This window comes from Archocentrus centrarchus, chromosome 3, assembly GCF_007364275.1.
Source record: "Archocentrus centrarchus isolate MPI-CPG fArcCen1 chromosome 3, fArcCen1, whole genome shotgun sequence".
Classification (NCBI taxonomy): Eukaryota; Metazoa; Chordata; class Actinopteri; order Cichliformes; family Cichlidae; genus Archocentrus; species Archocentrus centrarchus.
Window position 1 is genome coordinate 32,033,877 of NC_044348.1, and position 16,188 is coordinate 32,050,064.

General features: G+C 41.9%; 1 protein-coding gene across 1 annotated transcript; it reads left to right on the forward strand.

The window, feature by feature from the left end:
- Positions 1-1,247: 1,247 nt before the first annotated feature.
- Positions 1,248-10,357, forward strand: LOC115778296 (adhesion G-protein coupled receptor G1-like). The gene is made up of 12 exons (XM_030726361.1): positions 1,248-1,305; positions 1,629-1,680; positions 2,629-2,713; positions 2,943-3,062; positions 3,475-3,624; positions 3,711-3,765; positions 3,856-3,947; positions 4,803-4,921; positions 6,141-6,421; positions 9,591-9,693; positions 9,826-10,154; positions 10,235-10,357. The coding sequence occupies exons 1-12, from the start codon at positions 1,248-1,250 to the stop codon at positions 10,279-10,281; spliced, it is 1,491 nt and encodes a 496-aa protein (XP_030582221.1). The 3' UTR covers positions 10,282-10,357.
- Positions 10,358-16,188: the final 5,831 nt, after the last annotated feature.

Sequence of the window (16,188 nt, forward strand, 5' to 3'; positions counted from 1 at the left end):
CAGGTCACAGGATTGTTATTCAGGTAAAAACTGTTCTATGAACCTTCTGAGTGAAATATGAGGTTGAAACTGCTGAAGATAAATCAACAAACAGTAGTGAGCATGAGACACAGCAGGATTATTGCGGCTCCTGTTTTTCAAGAATTTCAGAACAAATTATGAAATTTGAATTTTGGAATAGATTCAGATTTAGAAACAAGAACTAAAACAACATCATCTTGTACATTTGGCTGCACCTAATATTAAAAATAGAATGAAACACTTGAGTCATGACCACAAATGTTGCCTTCTGTTAGGCTTCTGTTTCAGCTCCTTAGCAGCTAAATGCAGGTCTGGCACTGTGCCATGTTTGAAAACAAGATTCCTTTTCTGTATGCTGGATTTAACAGATTTAGTCACCCATGATTTATTGTTTGGGTAGTTTTTAACTCCGTTAGAAGAAATTATCATTTCTCTGCAAAAGGCTGCACAGTTATGACACGCCTGTATGAGCACAGATTCTTCCATCCAGTTATTATGGTTAGCTTCGGGCCTCAGAAAGGGTGCTTCGAGAGTACGGGTCATTTGGCTCGCTGTTACAGGTTATCTGCTTCTTGCAGCTGCAGACAAACACCACATCCCGTGATCTAGATTCATTCAAAGATTTGGATTTTTATTTTTCCTGTACTGCCTTCTTTAGAAAAATAATGTGTTGCAGGTTCAGGGTTCACTTCCTCCATAAGTCAGAGGTCTGAGTACTTCTTGGTCATTATGACCTAACTTCTTCTAATCTGTTGCGTTTTTGAACAACAGTAGTATTTGGGGACTTCCTCTTTCTTCCAAGCATCATCTAATGTTAGTAATTCAGTTACAGCAAATGATTCATATTTGTTTCTGTGTGATTGTTATTTAAATAGTTTTAAAAAATCTGCATAAATGATCAAAACTGGCTTTAGACCAGTTATAGCTCTGAAGCCTGGTCTGGTTAACGGTCGTGGCAGATTTGTGATTGTCTGCTACTTTTGTACACATTGTGGCAGTTTTTGTTCTCAGTGACATCTTCTTTGGAAATTAAAAACAGCAGCTTCAAATTACTCAGTCATTCTGATACTTTTGACCAAACAGTCTGTCACTCACTTCCTCCTCTGAGCTGCCAACCACAGCTCTACTAATAATGCATGAAACTCTCAGCTCACTTCAAGCAGGCAGAGCAGCACAACAAATGGCTCTCTAACAGACTTTGTGTATTTGTGGATTAGTGAGACACGATGTGGATCAGACTTTTTATCATCACAATCATCAGTTTTTCTGCATCCCAAGCTGGTGGTGAGTACATTTGCAGTGCCACTGCTGCTGCAGTGTTGTGTGAGTGTGAGGTGAATAATGCTGTTTCTATCTCAAGGTCGTGGCTCTGCAAAACAACACATAAATAAAGTCACTGATGCTCCTCTGCTACCAGGTGGTATGGACTCTAAGTCAGCTAGTTGTGCAACAGAAAAACCTCTGAGTGAGTGCTGACCAAACAGATGTAACACAACATTTTGCCTCTGAAATTAAACTGAAACAAAACTGGAAGCTGATAAAATATTAAAGTCTATTAACTGTGTTATTTTTGATCTTTCCACCTGCTGTTTGTTCCACTTTGACAGAGTGTGAGAACATCCTCTCTGCCTGCAGACAACATGATCTCCCATGGACACGGTAACTTAAATAGTGGATGCCAAACACTCCTGTTTTGGAGTTGTATTGTTCTGCTACATGATTTACACAATAAATAGTGTTTATACAATGAAACATTATAACCTAAATTAAGATTCAAATGTGTTTGTATCTAGACTGTCATCATTTCACTGTTTTCACATGGCTTCATCAGCTAAAGACTACTGATGCCTTTCAAAATCATAAATGACTCAATCAGCGCCTTTTTCTGACAGTTAACCGTGCCATTTATGGTCAATGGATGGCTCGTTTTGTTTTGTTTTTTTTAAGGCAGAAGTAACCTTTTACAGAAGTAAGGGTGGAGCGGAAATTACAAGTTAGTGCTAGCAAGCTTGGTTAGCAACTGTGTTCACAAAATGTATGGGTGCAATGCAGAGACATACATGTCGGCTGATTAGTGATAGCTAATTAGTAAAGTACTGAAAAATATAATAAAATCTCACTCGCAGACATGAACTTATTGGATGGACTTTATTAGCTGAAAAGCAATACTGTCAGAGAAATGCTCAAAAAGGCAACAACAGCACACCCGGTGGAGAGGTCCAGTCCAGTTCATTTTTCAGCACACTGAATACTTATATGTAAATGGACTAGTTCTTATATAGTATTTTTCTACTCTTATTGAGCACTCAAAGTGCTTATAGAACTCGTTTGCATTCACCCATTCATACAGGCACTGCCATATGAAACTAAGCTTCTACTGTCTAACATTCACAAACATTCATACTCCAACACTTGCATGGGAGAGCAACTTGGGGTTCAGTATCTTGCCCAAGGATACTTTGGCATGCAGCCCGGAGCAGCCAGGAATCAAACCGCCAATCTTCCGATTAGTAGGTGACCTGCTCTACCTCCTGAGCCACAGCCACAGTTTGAATCTTCTGCCTTTAACACCAGCTTTCCTTTTTGTGTTGCATCCTGTGCTGGCAGGTGTTATGAGGAAAAAACTGCAACCTGTGAACTCAGAAGCCGTTTGTCTGGCTTCAGTCGGCGGCACGTGAACGCATCACAAGAGGTGAGAACATTTTGGGTGGTGAGTTGGTTTTTACACCTAAAAAAAATTAATTCGTAAAGTAAGTTTGTTATTATATTTCATGAAATAGCTGAACAATAAAAAATCAACCTCACCAAAGGTAACATTTATTAATTTTTAGTTATTAACTGTGTTGAACATGTTTTCAGTGACATACTGTAGAGGACTTATGAGTTCCAATCTTTTGCATGCTTTTGTTTGTGCTTTTCAGGTTGAAATGAATCCTACACATCAGCACAGGGCTCACATCCCATCCTCGGCTCTCCAACGAGCTGTGTCCACAGTGGAGGTACAAGTGGTGGCCTCCGTGATCAGCAGCACTTATTTTAAGGTCAGCGAGGATTTAATCATAACATACCCTCACAATGAAGTAACCCTGCTGCTCACAGTCAGCAGTTATTTCATGAAAATTGTTCCCAGATCTCAGCCAGTCTGCAAAAAATCTTATTATCCTCTTTAATGCTTTTCATTATATTGAATATTGAATTCTAATGTCAGCTCTACAAGACACACAATAAACACCCAATTCACCAAATCGTTTTCACAAGTCTGCAGATGACATATTTGTCCTCAGAGTCCCACCTCAGTTTGAACCTTCTGCCTTTAACGTCAGCTTTCCTTTTTGTGCGCCTTGCATCCGATCATGCAGGTGATGTTGAGGTGTGTCTGTTTCATTTGGCGTGTGCACAGAGTGTATGCGGACTCCCCCTCAACGTTATTGTCACGTGTCGCCCTCATTGCAGCTGAGTCCTCCCCCGAAAAATAGGCTAAAACAAATCCACCGCAGAGAAGGCAGCGTGCTTGGGGAGTTGGTCCTGGCAGTGAAGGCAGGAAACATTTCAGTCAGAAACCTCACAGAACCCATCAAGTTAATCTTCATACACAACAAAGAGGTAAAAAGACATAAACACGGGAGGCCAGTGTCATAGTTAGAAAATGTAACCACCTGTGTTTCTCTTGTTTTGATTTTTTTTCATAGATAAATAATGGAACTTGTGTATTTTGGGAGGAATCTGCGATGGAGAATGAAACGGGTACAATAACGTGTCAATCTTGGGTATTTTTGATTATTAAATAAATATTAAATGACACATTTATTCATTATGTTTTTGTTTACTTCAAAGGTTATTGGAGCAGCGAAGGCTGCAGAACCAATAAAACTGGACAGGAATTTATTTGCAGCTGCGACCATCTCAGCTTCTTTGCTGTGCTTGTGGTAACATCTTTTAAAGCAAATGATAAAATTCAATGATGAAAAATACCTTTTCTTATTGTTGTTTAGAAACTGTAACTAAAGGCACAGGATGTGATTTAAGGGACCGGTTGTATCTAGCTTGAAGGGTGATGACTTTTGCTTCAGTCTTTCTTTCCATGAGTAAAAATACCAGGACATAAATGTGAGGAATAACTAACTAGTGTATAACATATAGACTGTATAAAAGGTGGACATCTGCATGAAGTCTGCATTTAGAAGCTTCTGTGTTTGAGTTTTCTCTGATGCCTTGTTGGGTTTATGGAGTCATGGATCAGAGGAGAGTGGAGGCCAGCCAGCTTCATCAATAATCTGCACAAGTGCATCACGCTGATACAGATATCTGCTAATTATTACTAAAAAACAAGCTAATAAAATACTAGAATACTAGAATTCTCTCTCCAAAATCTAAGGACAGATATCATAGCATGTATAATTTGTCAAATAATCTCACTAATATGAAGCTTAGCCAATGCAGGCACCACCTTACTTTGTATATTAGTGAGGTATAACCACAATTACAACTCTATTACAGTTGTTTTGAATGGAGAAATTATCTAAGGAGCCCTGAATCATATTTTTTTTTTTCCAGGCTGTAAATTTGATTGTTAATGCCATTAATATGGCAATTTTACCATGGTAACTCTCTTGCTTTTGGAGTCAGCCTCAAGTGCCCATTACAGGAAGTGTGGCATTTGGCACTTCTACATTGGCTTCATTTTCCAAATTGGTATTTCCTAAAACTAGACATGAAATTCTAGTTTTAGAAAAACAATTTGGCTGAAGCTCCTGGATCAAATATGTAGACGTGTGTTTCAGAACCCAGACATATCAGTGCAAACAACGGATGCTGGGAAGCTGGGCTACATCACTTATATTGGATCAGCACTCTCCGTTTTCTTCACATTCATCAGCTTGATCATCTTTATTTGTCTGTGGTGAGTAAATGTTATGGATCATATTTAAATATGGTAATAGCTCTAGTATTTACTTTAACAGGTGTGAGATTCTTTCACTCGTTTATCACACACTGGAGAAATGTGTTGACACAAAGTGTCCACTGCTGGACTGATTTCATAGAAAGAAAACAGTCTTTTCATTTTAAAGGCAAATCATATAAAAAAAAACAAAACATATTCACACACAGAATGAAGTTGTGTTATTAAAGATCAGACATATTTCTTGAGTCTGACCACTTCAGTTACACAGTGTCACATCTGGTGGAACATAAAACCAGCTCGTCAAACGTGTTTTTTTTTTTTTGTTAAGCAGCAGCACGCCACAGTCATGAGTCAAATATTTGTTTACAAGTTTTGAAGGAAAAAACTTATGCTTATGACGTCATTCAGTGGGGGAGCTTCTGCATCACACTGTGGCAAAAACCTCAGATGATGCAAAATAGCACAGAAGCCCACCGAAGTGTTTGTGGACAGAGAAGACGTGCCTGCAATTAAAAATGCATTTACTAATTTAGTAACCGTGAATGTTGCATTTTTGTCAGGGTTGGACTAAAAGAAAAAAGAAGCACGAACATCTGCAATCATCCTCTAACTGCTTTCTCTCTGCAGAGAAGGATGTCAGAGGTTGCAGAGGCTCTCATAATGTTGGCCTCAGCAGATGGCTGCCCCTCCCTGACTTCTAATGGAGGTTTCTTCCTGTTAAAAGGAAGTTTTTCCTTCCCACCTAGATGCAAACGGAAATCCGTATCCAGTATATGTGAAATTTTTAACTGTGAGTTCTACAATTTACAGCAGCATGACATTACAAGCAACTTCTTTATGCGCCAACCAGTTAAAATCCAGGGGTTGACTGCAAGAAATGCATTGACAGTAGCACGCCAATCGACAGCAGGCCTCAGCTGTAGCATACCTCCATGTGGAAGGCCTTCATCATCACTGCTGGCAGCTTTCATTTCTTCTCCTTTTTTGTGTTTTTGATGCACTGCACCACCAGCCTTCCCTGCACATACACAGGACACTTTATCTCGCATGTTTTGCCTGACGGCCATTATGGGAATCTGCAAGCACATCAGCTCTGTTAGTGTAAAGTTATTGCCATGGAAAGTATGAATAGATTTTGAAAGTGATTTAAAAATGCCAAATAATGTCCAGTACCTGCAACACTGGCAGTAAGAGAATAATCCTGCTTCCTTTTCAGTCGGCGGCGTCCTGAGAAGGCCGTAGGTCTGCACATGCAGCTAACAGGGGCGATGCTCTGCCTCCACCTCACCTTCCTGCTGTGCAGTTTCTGGGCATGGCTGCTGCAGGAAAACGAGGACAGCTCAGTTTGCCTGGTTCTGGGTCTCCTTCTACATTGGTCCCTGCTGGCCACCCTGACCTGGACTGCTCTGGAAGGGTTTCAAATCTACTTTCTGCTTGTCCGGGTCTTTAACATCTATATCAGGAGATACCTGCTCAAACTCAGCCTGGTTGGATGGGGTGAGTAGAGTTTGGTTGGGGCACTAGTGGCTGTCTAGGTAACCTTCATAATGAATTTACTATACTGTCATGTGTCAGTCACTGGTATCCTGAGCTCCCATTGGTTGTTGGATCAATTACTCACATCGAAGTTGAGAATATCATTGATTTTCTGCAGTCTCTGGTTGCCAAATTTTACACAGTTACTCACGGGCAAGCAAAATCTTTTTACAATTAATCTTAAATTATACAAGTAGCTCGTGTAATGGAGGTAGGTAAATATTTTTGCGGGGAGTCTAGCATCAGCATTTTGAACCAGCTGTAGTTCTCATGACTTAACTAAATCCAAGGAACTGCGGTAATCCAGCCTCAGTGGGATAAAAACAAAATAATCTTCTCAAAACTTCTCAAGGCTGGCCTGGACCCATATTCATCTTTTGTTTTGTTGTTTTAGTGAAGCCATGTTTTAATGAGAAGTTCCAATATTTGCATTTCACGCACACACACAGAGTTATCACACTGAAGTCAGGAAGGTGGTGGAACTCTAACATTCATCCTGTGAAACAAACTGCAGTGGATACAAACGATATGTCTGTGTAGATTCTCAGTTATCCAGGTCATAGTAGTCTCTGGAGCTTGAAAAAGGCGACTGGACTTCTTTTTGTTTCTTGAAGACGTTTCACCTCTCATCCGAAAGGTTTCTTCAGTTCTCAACCAAATGGTGGAGAGACCCAGGTATTTAAACCCCTGTGGGCGTAGTCCCCTGGAGGTGGTTATGACCCTCTATTGATCATGTGCTTGAACACATGTGCCCAGGTGTGAAGGGGGCGTGGGTCATATTTAATCAGTGGTTTCAGTTGAAACCAATTTAGGACTCCGCTCCATTGTTTCCTGTGGCCTATTGAGGTCACTGGAACAAAGGTGTGAATGGGGGTTGAGACGTCTGGGAAGGGAGCTCAGGACAGCACTGTAAGCGGGGGAAAGTTGGTGACGAAAGTTGGTGACGAAAGTTTCAGCCACTCTCTCCAGTGCAAGACTTCCTCCATCCAACCTCACCATTCAGGAGAAGAAGGCCATCACAGCCCTAAGCAAGGATCAAAACATCACCATACTGCCAGCCGACAAGGGGAGGTGCACGGTTGTGCTGAATTCATCGGATTACCACAACAAAATTACTACACTCCTCAGTGACAACAATACTTATGAGGTCTTGAGACGTGATCCCACAAGCAACTACAAGAAAAAAGTTGTTTGCTGCCTGCAACAACTTGAAAAGGAAAAAGCCATTGACCGCCCCACTTACTACCGCCTGTACCCTGGAGAAGCCACTCCATGCATTTATGGACTCCCAAAGATCCACAAAGAAGGAGTCCCACTTCGACCCATTATCAGCAGTATAAACTCGGTCACCTACAACATTTCCAAACACCTCGCCACCATCTTATCACCGCTTGTTGGCATCACACCCCACCACATTGAAAACTCTACAGATTTTACTAACAAGGTCCAGAATCTTGTACTGGATCCAGATGAAACCATGGTGTCCTTTGATGTGGTTTCACTTTTCACTTGCATACCTACAACTGAGGCAGTGGAGACCGTCAGAAGACGACTACAGGAAGACGATTCCTTACTGAACAGAACCAGCTTCACCCCAGATCAGATTTGTGCACTTTTAGATCTCTGCCTTACCACAACATATTTTAAATACAATGATGGATTCTACAGACAGAAGCATGGATGTGCCATGGGCTCCCCAGTGTCTCCCATTGTAGCCAACCTTTACATGGAGGAAGTGGAAAGTAAAGCTCTTGGTTCTTTCAAAGGGACGGCACCTAGCCACTGGTACAGATATGTAGATGACACCTGGGTCAAAATCAAAACCCGAGAAGTAGAAGCCTTCACTCGTCACATTAACTCAGTGGATAAATACATACGTTTTACCAGGGAGGACACCAGAGATAACAAGTTACCATTCCTGGACTGTGCGGTGCTTATCGAGGAAGATGGAAGCCTCAACATTGAAGTTTACCGGAAGCCCACACACACAGACCAGTATCTCCTCTTTGACTCCCACCACCCTCTGGAACACAAACTTGGGGTGATCAGGACCCTACAACACCGTGCGGAAAGTGTTCCCTCTAAGGCAGAAGGGAAGCATAAGGAACACACACACGTTAAGAAAGCCCTCAAAACATGCGGTTACCCCAACTGGGCCTTCATCAAATCAGCTAAGATGCACAGGAATGAAGGCCAAACACAAACTACAGAGAATAGGAAGGACAAGAGGAACAACATTGTCATCCCATATGTGTCAGGCTTGTCAGAGAAACTCAGAAGAATTTTCTCCAAGCATGACATCTCAGTATACTTCAAACCAAGTCACACCCTAAGACAAAAACTGGTTCATCCCAAGGACAAACCCGCCAAACACAAGATCAGCGATGTAGTGTATGCTGTTCAGTGCAGTGAAGAGTGCTCGGACCTCTACATTGGTGAAACCAAACAGCCTCTTCACAAACGAATGGCAAAACATAGAAGAGCCACTTCGACAGGACAAGATTCAGCAGTACATCTGCATCTGAAGGAAAAAGGGCACTCTTTTGAGGATGCCAATGTCCACATTTTGGACAGGGAAAACAGATGGTTTGAAAGAGGAGTGAAAGAAGCCATCTATGTCCACTGTGAACAACCATCATTGAACAGAGGAGGTGGATTACGTCACCAACTTTCCCCCGCTTACAGTGCTGTCCTGAGCTCCCTTCCCAGACGTCTCAACCCCCATTCACACCTTTGTTCCAGTGACCTCAATAGGCCACAGGAAACAATGGAGCGGAGTCCTAAATTGGTTTCAACTGAAACCACTGATTAAATATGACCCACGCCCCCTTCACACCTGGGCACATGTGTTCAAGCACATGATCAATAGAGGGTCATAACCACCTCCAGGGGACTACGCCCACAGGGGTTTAAATACCTGGGTCTCTCCACCATTTGGTTGAGAACTGAAGAAACCTTTCGGATGAGAGGTGAAACGTCTTCAAGAAACAAAAAGAAGTCCAGTCGCCTTTTTCAAGCTCCAGAGACAGTGGATACAAACGATACACATTTCAGACATTTTTATTTGGTTTTATCTGAGTCTGCATTTCATGATTCAGTTAAATTAATTCTATCTCTTTCCTTTGTTCAGGTTTTCCTACACTGATCGCAGCAATTTGTGGGATTTCAGGTGTTTATGGCAAATACACTCTGCAACTAAGGGATGCCAAAAACAGCAATTCAACAGCGCACATGTAAGAAAGTATCAGTGGTATGATTTTAAATATGCAACGACCCAGCTGGATTAACTTCTATGTAAATGCATACTGTGATGTTAGTGGTGCTCAGTGTTTCTTTTTTCCTTTCCTTATTTTAATAATGGGCAGATGCTGGATGAGCAGCAAGTTCCCACAAAAGCATCTTCTAACCAGCTACATCACTACCGTGGCCTTCCCTTTCTTGGTGGTGGTGTTTAATGGATGCATGCTGGGGCTGGTGGTGTTTAAGATGTGGACGATAAGAAAGGATGACAGAGACTTTGGCAGCAACAGCGACTGGAAGAATATAAACAAAGAGAAAAGAAAGAGGCTGTGGAAGGACAGCGTCACAGTGCTGGGCCTCAGCTGTGTGCTGGGGTTACCGTGGGGGTTAGCCAGCACCACCTACATTTCACTCGCTGGGATCTACGTATTCACAATATTCAACTCCCTTCAAGGTTAGTGTGAATGATCCAAATATAAAGTACACACTGGATCATTTTCTGGAAGAACTGACAAAGTTTTTTTCTCTCCTCAGGTGTGTTTGTGTTCCTGTGGTCTGTGGCTTTTGCTCGGAAGTCTTAATCTGACACTAACGCATTTGTCAGAAAATAATGAGCAGCAGTCCAAAGCCAAGTCAAATACATTATCTATGACCTATATTAGGTGTTGAGTGATGCTTGGATGAACAATAATTTGTCAGGGTCCTGGGCCAGTGGCCCAGTGTTTTGTGTTTCTTTTGTATACTGTAGCTCTGTTTTATTTTTCTTGGGTTGTGCCTTTTAGTGTATCTTTTAGATAGTTTTCTCAGTTTGTTGTTTAGATGTTCTGTATAGTTTCCCTTCCTGTTGTTTCTTTGTGAATGTCTGATCCCCTTTGTCAATTTTCCTGTGTTAGGTCTGCATGTGTTTTGTTCACTTTCTGTTTTTATTTTGGTAGTCTTGTGCTCCATGTATTTTGTGTGCTGTTTTACTTCCTGTTATTAGTCTTATTCATTTCACCTGTTGTTCCCAGTTGTTTCCCCTCACCCCTTTACTTTATGATGTTTTGTTTCCTCTTTTTTATGCAAACGTTCATTTTGAAAAAAAAATACAACCATCATTTTTATGATTAATTTTTGATGTGAGAAGGGAAAAAAATTTAAATAATTTACTCAATTAAAAAAAGTTCATGTGTGGCACATTTGAAATTTTTATACCATATTGTGGCTTAGGTAAGTTGCTGTAGATGGAAATGCATCGATCCTGCACACTTTACCTACATACTACAGAATTTACTGTTATTACCTGTCAGAGCGTCTGGTACCAAGTCAGTCACTTAGTGAGCTTTACACTTTCAGGTAATGTCTTCATGTTTTCACCTTTTTCATTCAGATAAAGTGAAGATGAAAGGCTTATTTGGTTGGTTTCATACAAACTAATGCTGTCCTTTGGTGCTGCACTGGTCACATCTGACTCCTACAAATAACAGTCCTCCAAAAGATCAGTAAGGAGCAGGAGGAGGAGATGGGAATGTTGGCAGTGGAGAAGTCAGAAGTACGTCAGCCAGAAACCTGATGTTTGTGTCCAGTTCAAGAGCGTTTTCATTTGAATTTTACTTCCTTTTTGCTTTCACTTCCTAGTTAGGACTAAAAGCTGTTTGATTTGGTAAAAAATGTGATTAAATTTTTTTTTTTGATTAACATATTTTAATTCACAGCACAAATCCTGCACCCTTAACAATGACACTTTTGATAATCTGTGCAGGATGGCACGCTCACCAAAGCACACCTGGTGCAGGTTAGTTTTGGTAACTGTCACAAAGTGTGAGGTTTAATGTTAGTTAGGTTTAATGTTGGTTAGGGGGAAATGGTAATGCTATTTTCAACTGACTGTCAGCTTTTGCTTCAGTGGATCAAGTGTAATGATTGCCATCAGTCCTGTTGCATATCACAGACCCCACTTACCCTGTCAGCAGCTTGCTCAGTGAGTACTGGTCACTGCACCAGCAGCTTTGAGAGGACAACAGTATTTGACAGCCTTAGAATGAGAAGGCTGTGCAGACACATCGTTACGTACTGTGCAGATGATTGCAAAACAATGTTGCAAGGCAGCTAAGTGGAAGCTATTAATTTCTGACCTCTGGGTTCAGTTTTCATGTTGAGCATTGTTACTGGCTAACAGTGAAAATTCCCGTCAGAGTTCTTCGGTGTTTAATATTAAAATAAAATCATCTCATTTCTTTGGACTGAAATGACTTTTCAGTGATTATTATTAGAGTTGCTGATGTTTATGTGGCAGGAAGTGAAACTGAGTGTTGAACTACAGAAATACACAACACAGTTTCTCCATAGTGACCCCTTACATAGCATAAGAATGAAAAATGTGCAAGGCTGAAAAGACTTTGTACAAAACAAAAAGTCTTCCTTTGCAGTCTGCTCTGTGGTGTTGGGGCTGTGGGCTTTTGACCCACATTCACACCTCCACTTTGGGCTGGTTGATTTGAAACCGCACTTAATGTGACAGATGCTGCGTGCAAATGTGTGAGCGGCGTTTAAATTCAGTTCAGCTTTATTTTTATAGTGCCAGCTCACAGTAACATTAGTCTCAATGTACCCTACAATATAAAGGGAAATCACAACCATCAGATGGTCCTCTATGAGCAGCACTTGGTGAAAATGGAAAGAGACAAGACAAGGAGAGTGAGGGGAACACTGTACCCTTGGGGGATTGTTGAAGGTATGTGCAATCAAATATTCTCCATCTTCAGCCTGAACACAAATTAGAAACAGTTTGCATCTCTTAATAATTAATGACACGTGTTTCTTTGCACAGTGGAAAACCAGTCACACTGCGACTTTGTGAAACTCAGGAACATGCTGATTCGTTCGCACACGCACGACCTCAAAGACGTAACCTGCGACGTCCGCTATGAAAACTGAGCGCAGTGCATACAGGAGATGACCAGGTACGTGTGTGCGAAGGAGTGCAGTGAGAAATGAGAGCATGATAAAAAGCACAGCAGCAAGTGTGAATTTTTCCTTTTAAACCTCTTAGATAGCTGCTGCTGTTTACAGGCTTCAGCACAGATCTGAGTCCTCTTCTCCTTCTTCTTGGTCTCTCAGTAAACTGGCTCAGGACAACCGTATGGAGAGCCCGATCCCCATCCTGCCGCTGTCCACTCCGGATGTGGACACTGAGAAACTGATCAAAATGAAAGACGAGGAGGTACCAAGCAACTTTTTGCAGCTGCATAAAATCATTCAGCAGGAGAAGAATAGATATGCAACAAATTTTAAATGAGAACATCATAAAAAAAAAAAGCCCAAAAAGGAGTAGAAAAAAATTATTCATTTATTTTTTTAATACTTTCCCATCCGTATTAGTGGCAATTTGATTGATTTAATACTACTAATAATGCATTAGTCTTATATAGTGCTTTTCTAGACACTCAAAGACGCTTGACAATTTCATGCACTATTCATTCACACCTCAATCATACCTGGTGGTGGTAAGCTACTAATGTAGCCACAGCTGCCCTGGGCCAGTCTGATAGAGGCGTGGCTGCCAATTTACGCCTACGGGCCCTCTGACCACCACCAAACACATTTACACTTAGGCAATGTGGGTTAAGTGTCTTGCCCAGGGACACAATGACAGCATGCGCTCAGACGGGGACTCGAACCAGCCACTGCCAGGGGGCAGGTGCTTTTACATGTTTCACATGTAAAAGCACTGATTCTTTAAAAATAGATCACACTCACTGGCCACTTTATTGGTCACCTCCAGCATTCAACTGCTTGTTAACACAAATATATCATCAGCCAATCACATGGCAGCAGCTCAGTGCATTTATAGAGCTGTGGCATAGACCAACTTTGGGGGATGAACCCCAACTGGTGGGATAGCAAGCCACAACCTATATATCTTTGTTCAGCTGAATCCCCTCTATTAGAAAATGACAGTTATAGTTGTGCCAGATGCACAAAAGGGTGTTTAATCAGGTTGTTTCTGTGACTCCTTAAATTTATAAGAAAAAACATCACAAAAAACAGCAACTTGATCTCCAGATCTCCAGACCAGGGTCTGCAGTCTTGTTCTCAGCACATGCTCTCTGAAAGAGTTTTCAGGTGGTGGTAGACTGGCTGCTACTCGATCTGTTGTGGAAACATAGAAATGCCTCAAGTAATGAAGAGCAGTACACTTGCGCTTCGTTCTGTACAACATCAGAACGTACTGTCTTGCAGCGGCTGCGTCCTCTACTTCATTTCCTGACACACTAAATTCTCCCAGTGCCTGTGGATGCTTCTTCACCAGATCGATCAGCTTCGTGTAGGCTCCTCTCTTGCCAGTCTGGTAGAAAATACTTGTTGAGTTTCAGCCTGTCAGGGAACAAGCTGCAAGAAGACTGCGGCATACGTGCAGGTCTACAGCATCTGCAGTGTTTGCAATTTACTGGAATGGAGGGCTCATTGTAGCGTACAGCCTTCCCAGCATGCATGTATACTTTGGAGATGATCATTTGGTTACTGGTAAAGTGTAGAAGCAGGACCAGTTCATGAGTATCATCACTTCCTCATAATTACTTGTGGATAACTCTGGCTTGATATAATTACAGGGTTCTGTTTTCTTTTGAGCTTTTTTCTTATTACAAATATGTCAACTCAAGAATCAGGCTGTACAGTTTGTGCTTGTTATGGTTGCAAAGTGATTCATTAAGAGGCCGTGCCCATGAGCTGCATAAACCTGAACTCTGAAAACTGAACACATGAGAAAAAGCAGGGAGGTGACTCTCAATAGCTTCAATGCAGCTGACTAAAATAATCCAAAATGAATGCTTTGTGCTGTAAAATGTGCAAAATTTGTTACTTATGAGAACACATGATGTCTTCATTAATACCAGGTTTTATATGTTTATCTGTGGTAATTTTGTAATGTTTACCTATTAAATTTGTGTTAAACTATAACTAAGTTTTAGATATTTAATGTAATTTTATAAAGTCTGCATGACATTCACGGTTAATATATTAATCGAGACAAACTGCTCAAACAATGTGGGATTAAGTACAAAGTGGGTGCTGTGGACTGAAACTGAAGCCTCACAGCAGAGATTCAGTATTTCTCTTGCATCAAGTAAAGCTGCAGGACTATTTTATTTCTGATCGCTGTAGTTTAGAACCTGATGGATCCATCGGTTTGCCATGGAAGCTTGTTTCCTCTACTAAATAATGCATCAGCATTATTTAACCAACACCCGGAGCTCGCGGGAACCAAATGTTTTAGCTGGAAAAGCAAAAATTCTTCACTACTCATGTTTAGCAGCAAAGTTTTGAGCGTGTCTAAGTCCTGGACTGCATTCAGGCCAGTTAGCACCATGATTTCACTTTTTACATAGTCATGCTAATGTGCTAAGGGTAGGTGGGCCATCTTCTTGCTGAAACGAGCAAGGCCTGTCCTGAAAGAGCAACACGTGTTGCTCGAAAACCTGTCCAGGCTTCCTGATGCATTCACAGATGTGCGTGCTACACGTCCTGGATGCTGGCTGTGGAACGTTTTCTTCTCTGTGTGGTGGAGTTTTAGCTTGCACTCATATGTAATAATGACAAACTGTGCTCACTGGAAACGTAAAATGCTCTTGACCCCACGCAGTGTTATTAAGGACAGACTGTGCCTGTGGTCACTGTTAACTTACATTTAAATAAATGAATAAATGTTCACTCTTAGGAGTGGATGTGCATCCAGCCAGAAACCTTACTGACCTCATGTGTGCTACCAGGTGGGCCGGAGGCATCCACAGGGCCCTGCAGGGTCTGTTCGGAGTATGGTGGGGGTGGTATGTCTGTGGTTTCAGCTTCTTCGTGATCACTGGCTTCACTGTAACACTCTGAACATTCATGTTTGTGCAAGGAGACACACAAGAAGCAAAAATTCATAACCTGAAACACGCTTTAACATCAGCAAACATGCCCGCGCTCACCCACAGTGGGTAGCTGGGGGTGAACTGGAGGGCTGTGTGAGTGGGGCAAACCCACATTTCTTCCTACGAGGGCCCCAAGAGCTCACACAGACCCCACAGCAGTTTTGCACTGTGGGGCCCACATATGGGTTTTCTGTGGGTGAGCCAACTGTGAGCTTGCCCACAGAAAACCCATGTGGGGGGACCCATGCAGGCTCGTCCATGTGGACCCCACAGCAGTTTTGCTCTCGTGGGGCCCCCAGGAGGGAATCGTGTGGGGAACTCTGAGTGGTGCTGGCCATATAAAACCCACACAGGCACTCCACAGGGCAAATTGCTGTGGGTTCTGTGTTGACACACCTACTTGAGGACCATGTAAGAGAAGTGTGCGTTTGCCCTGCCCACACAGTCCCCCACTTACCCACTGTGGGCCCCTCATGGATGTGTTTGCTGGCACCTTATTTATAATTAATCACCACACAGGGAAACGTGGCTATCGTGGAGAAGATGCAACCATAGGACACGTTTTATTACACTGTCAGAAATATGAGGCTGAGA

Excerpts from the sequence above, each read along its gene's own strand:
- LOC115778296 (XM_030726361.1), top strand. The coding sequence starts at position 1,248 with ATGTGGATCAGACTTTTTATCATCACAATCATCAGTTTTTCTGCATCC. Across the intron at positions 3,948-4,802 it reads GCTTCTTTGCTGTGCTTGTG|AACCCAGACATATCAGTGCA; the intron begins GTAACATCTTTT and ends CGTGTGTTTCAG. Across the intron at positions 6,422-9,590 it reads ACTCAGCCTGGTTGGATGGG|GTTTTCCTACACTGATCGCA; the intron begins GTGAGTAGAGTT and ends TCCTTTGTTCAG.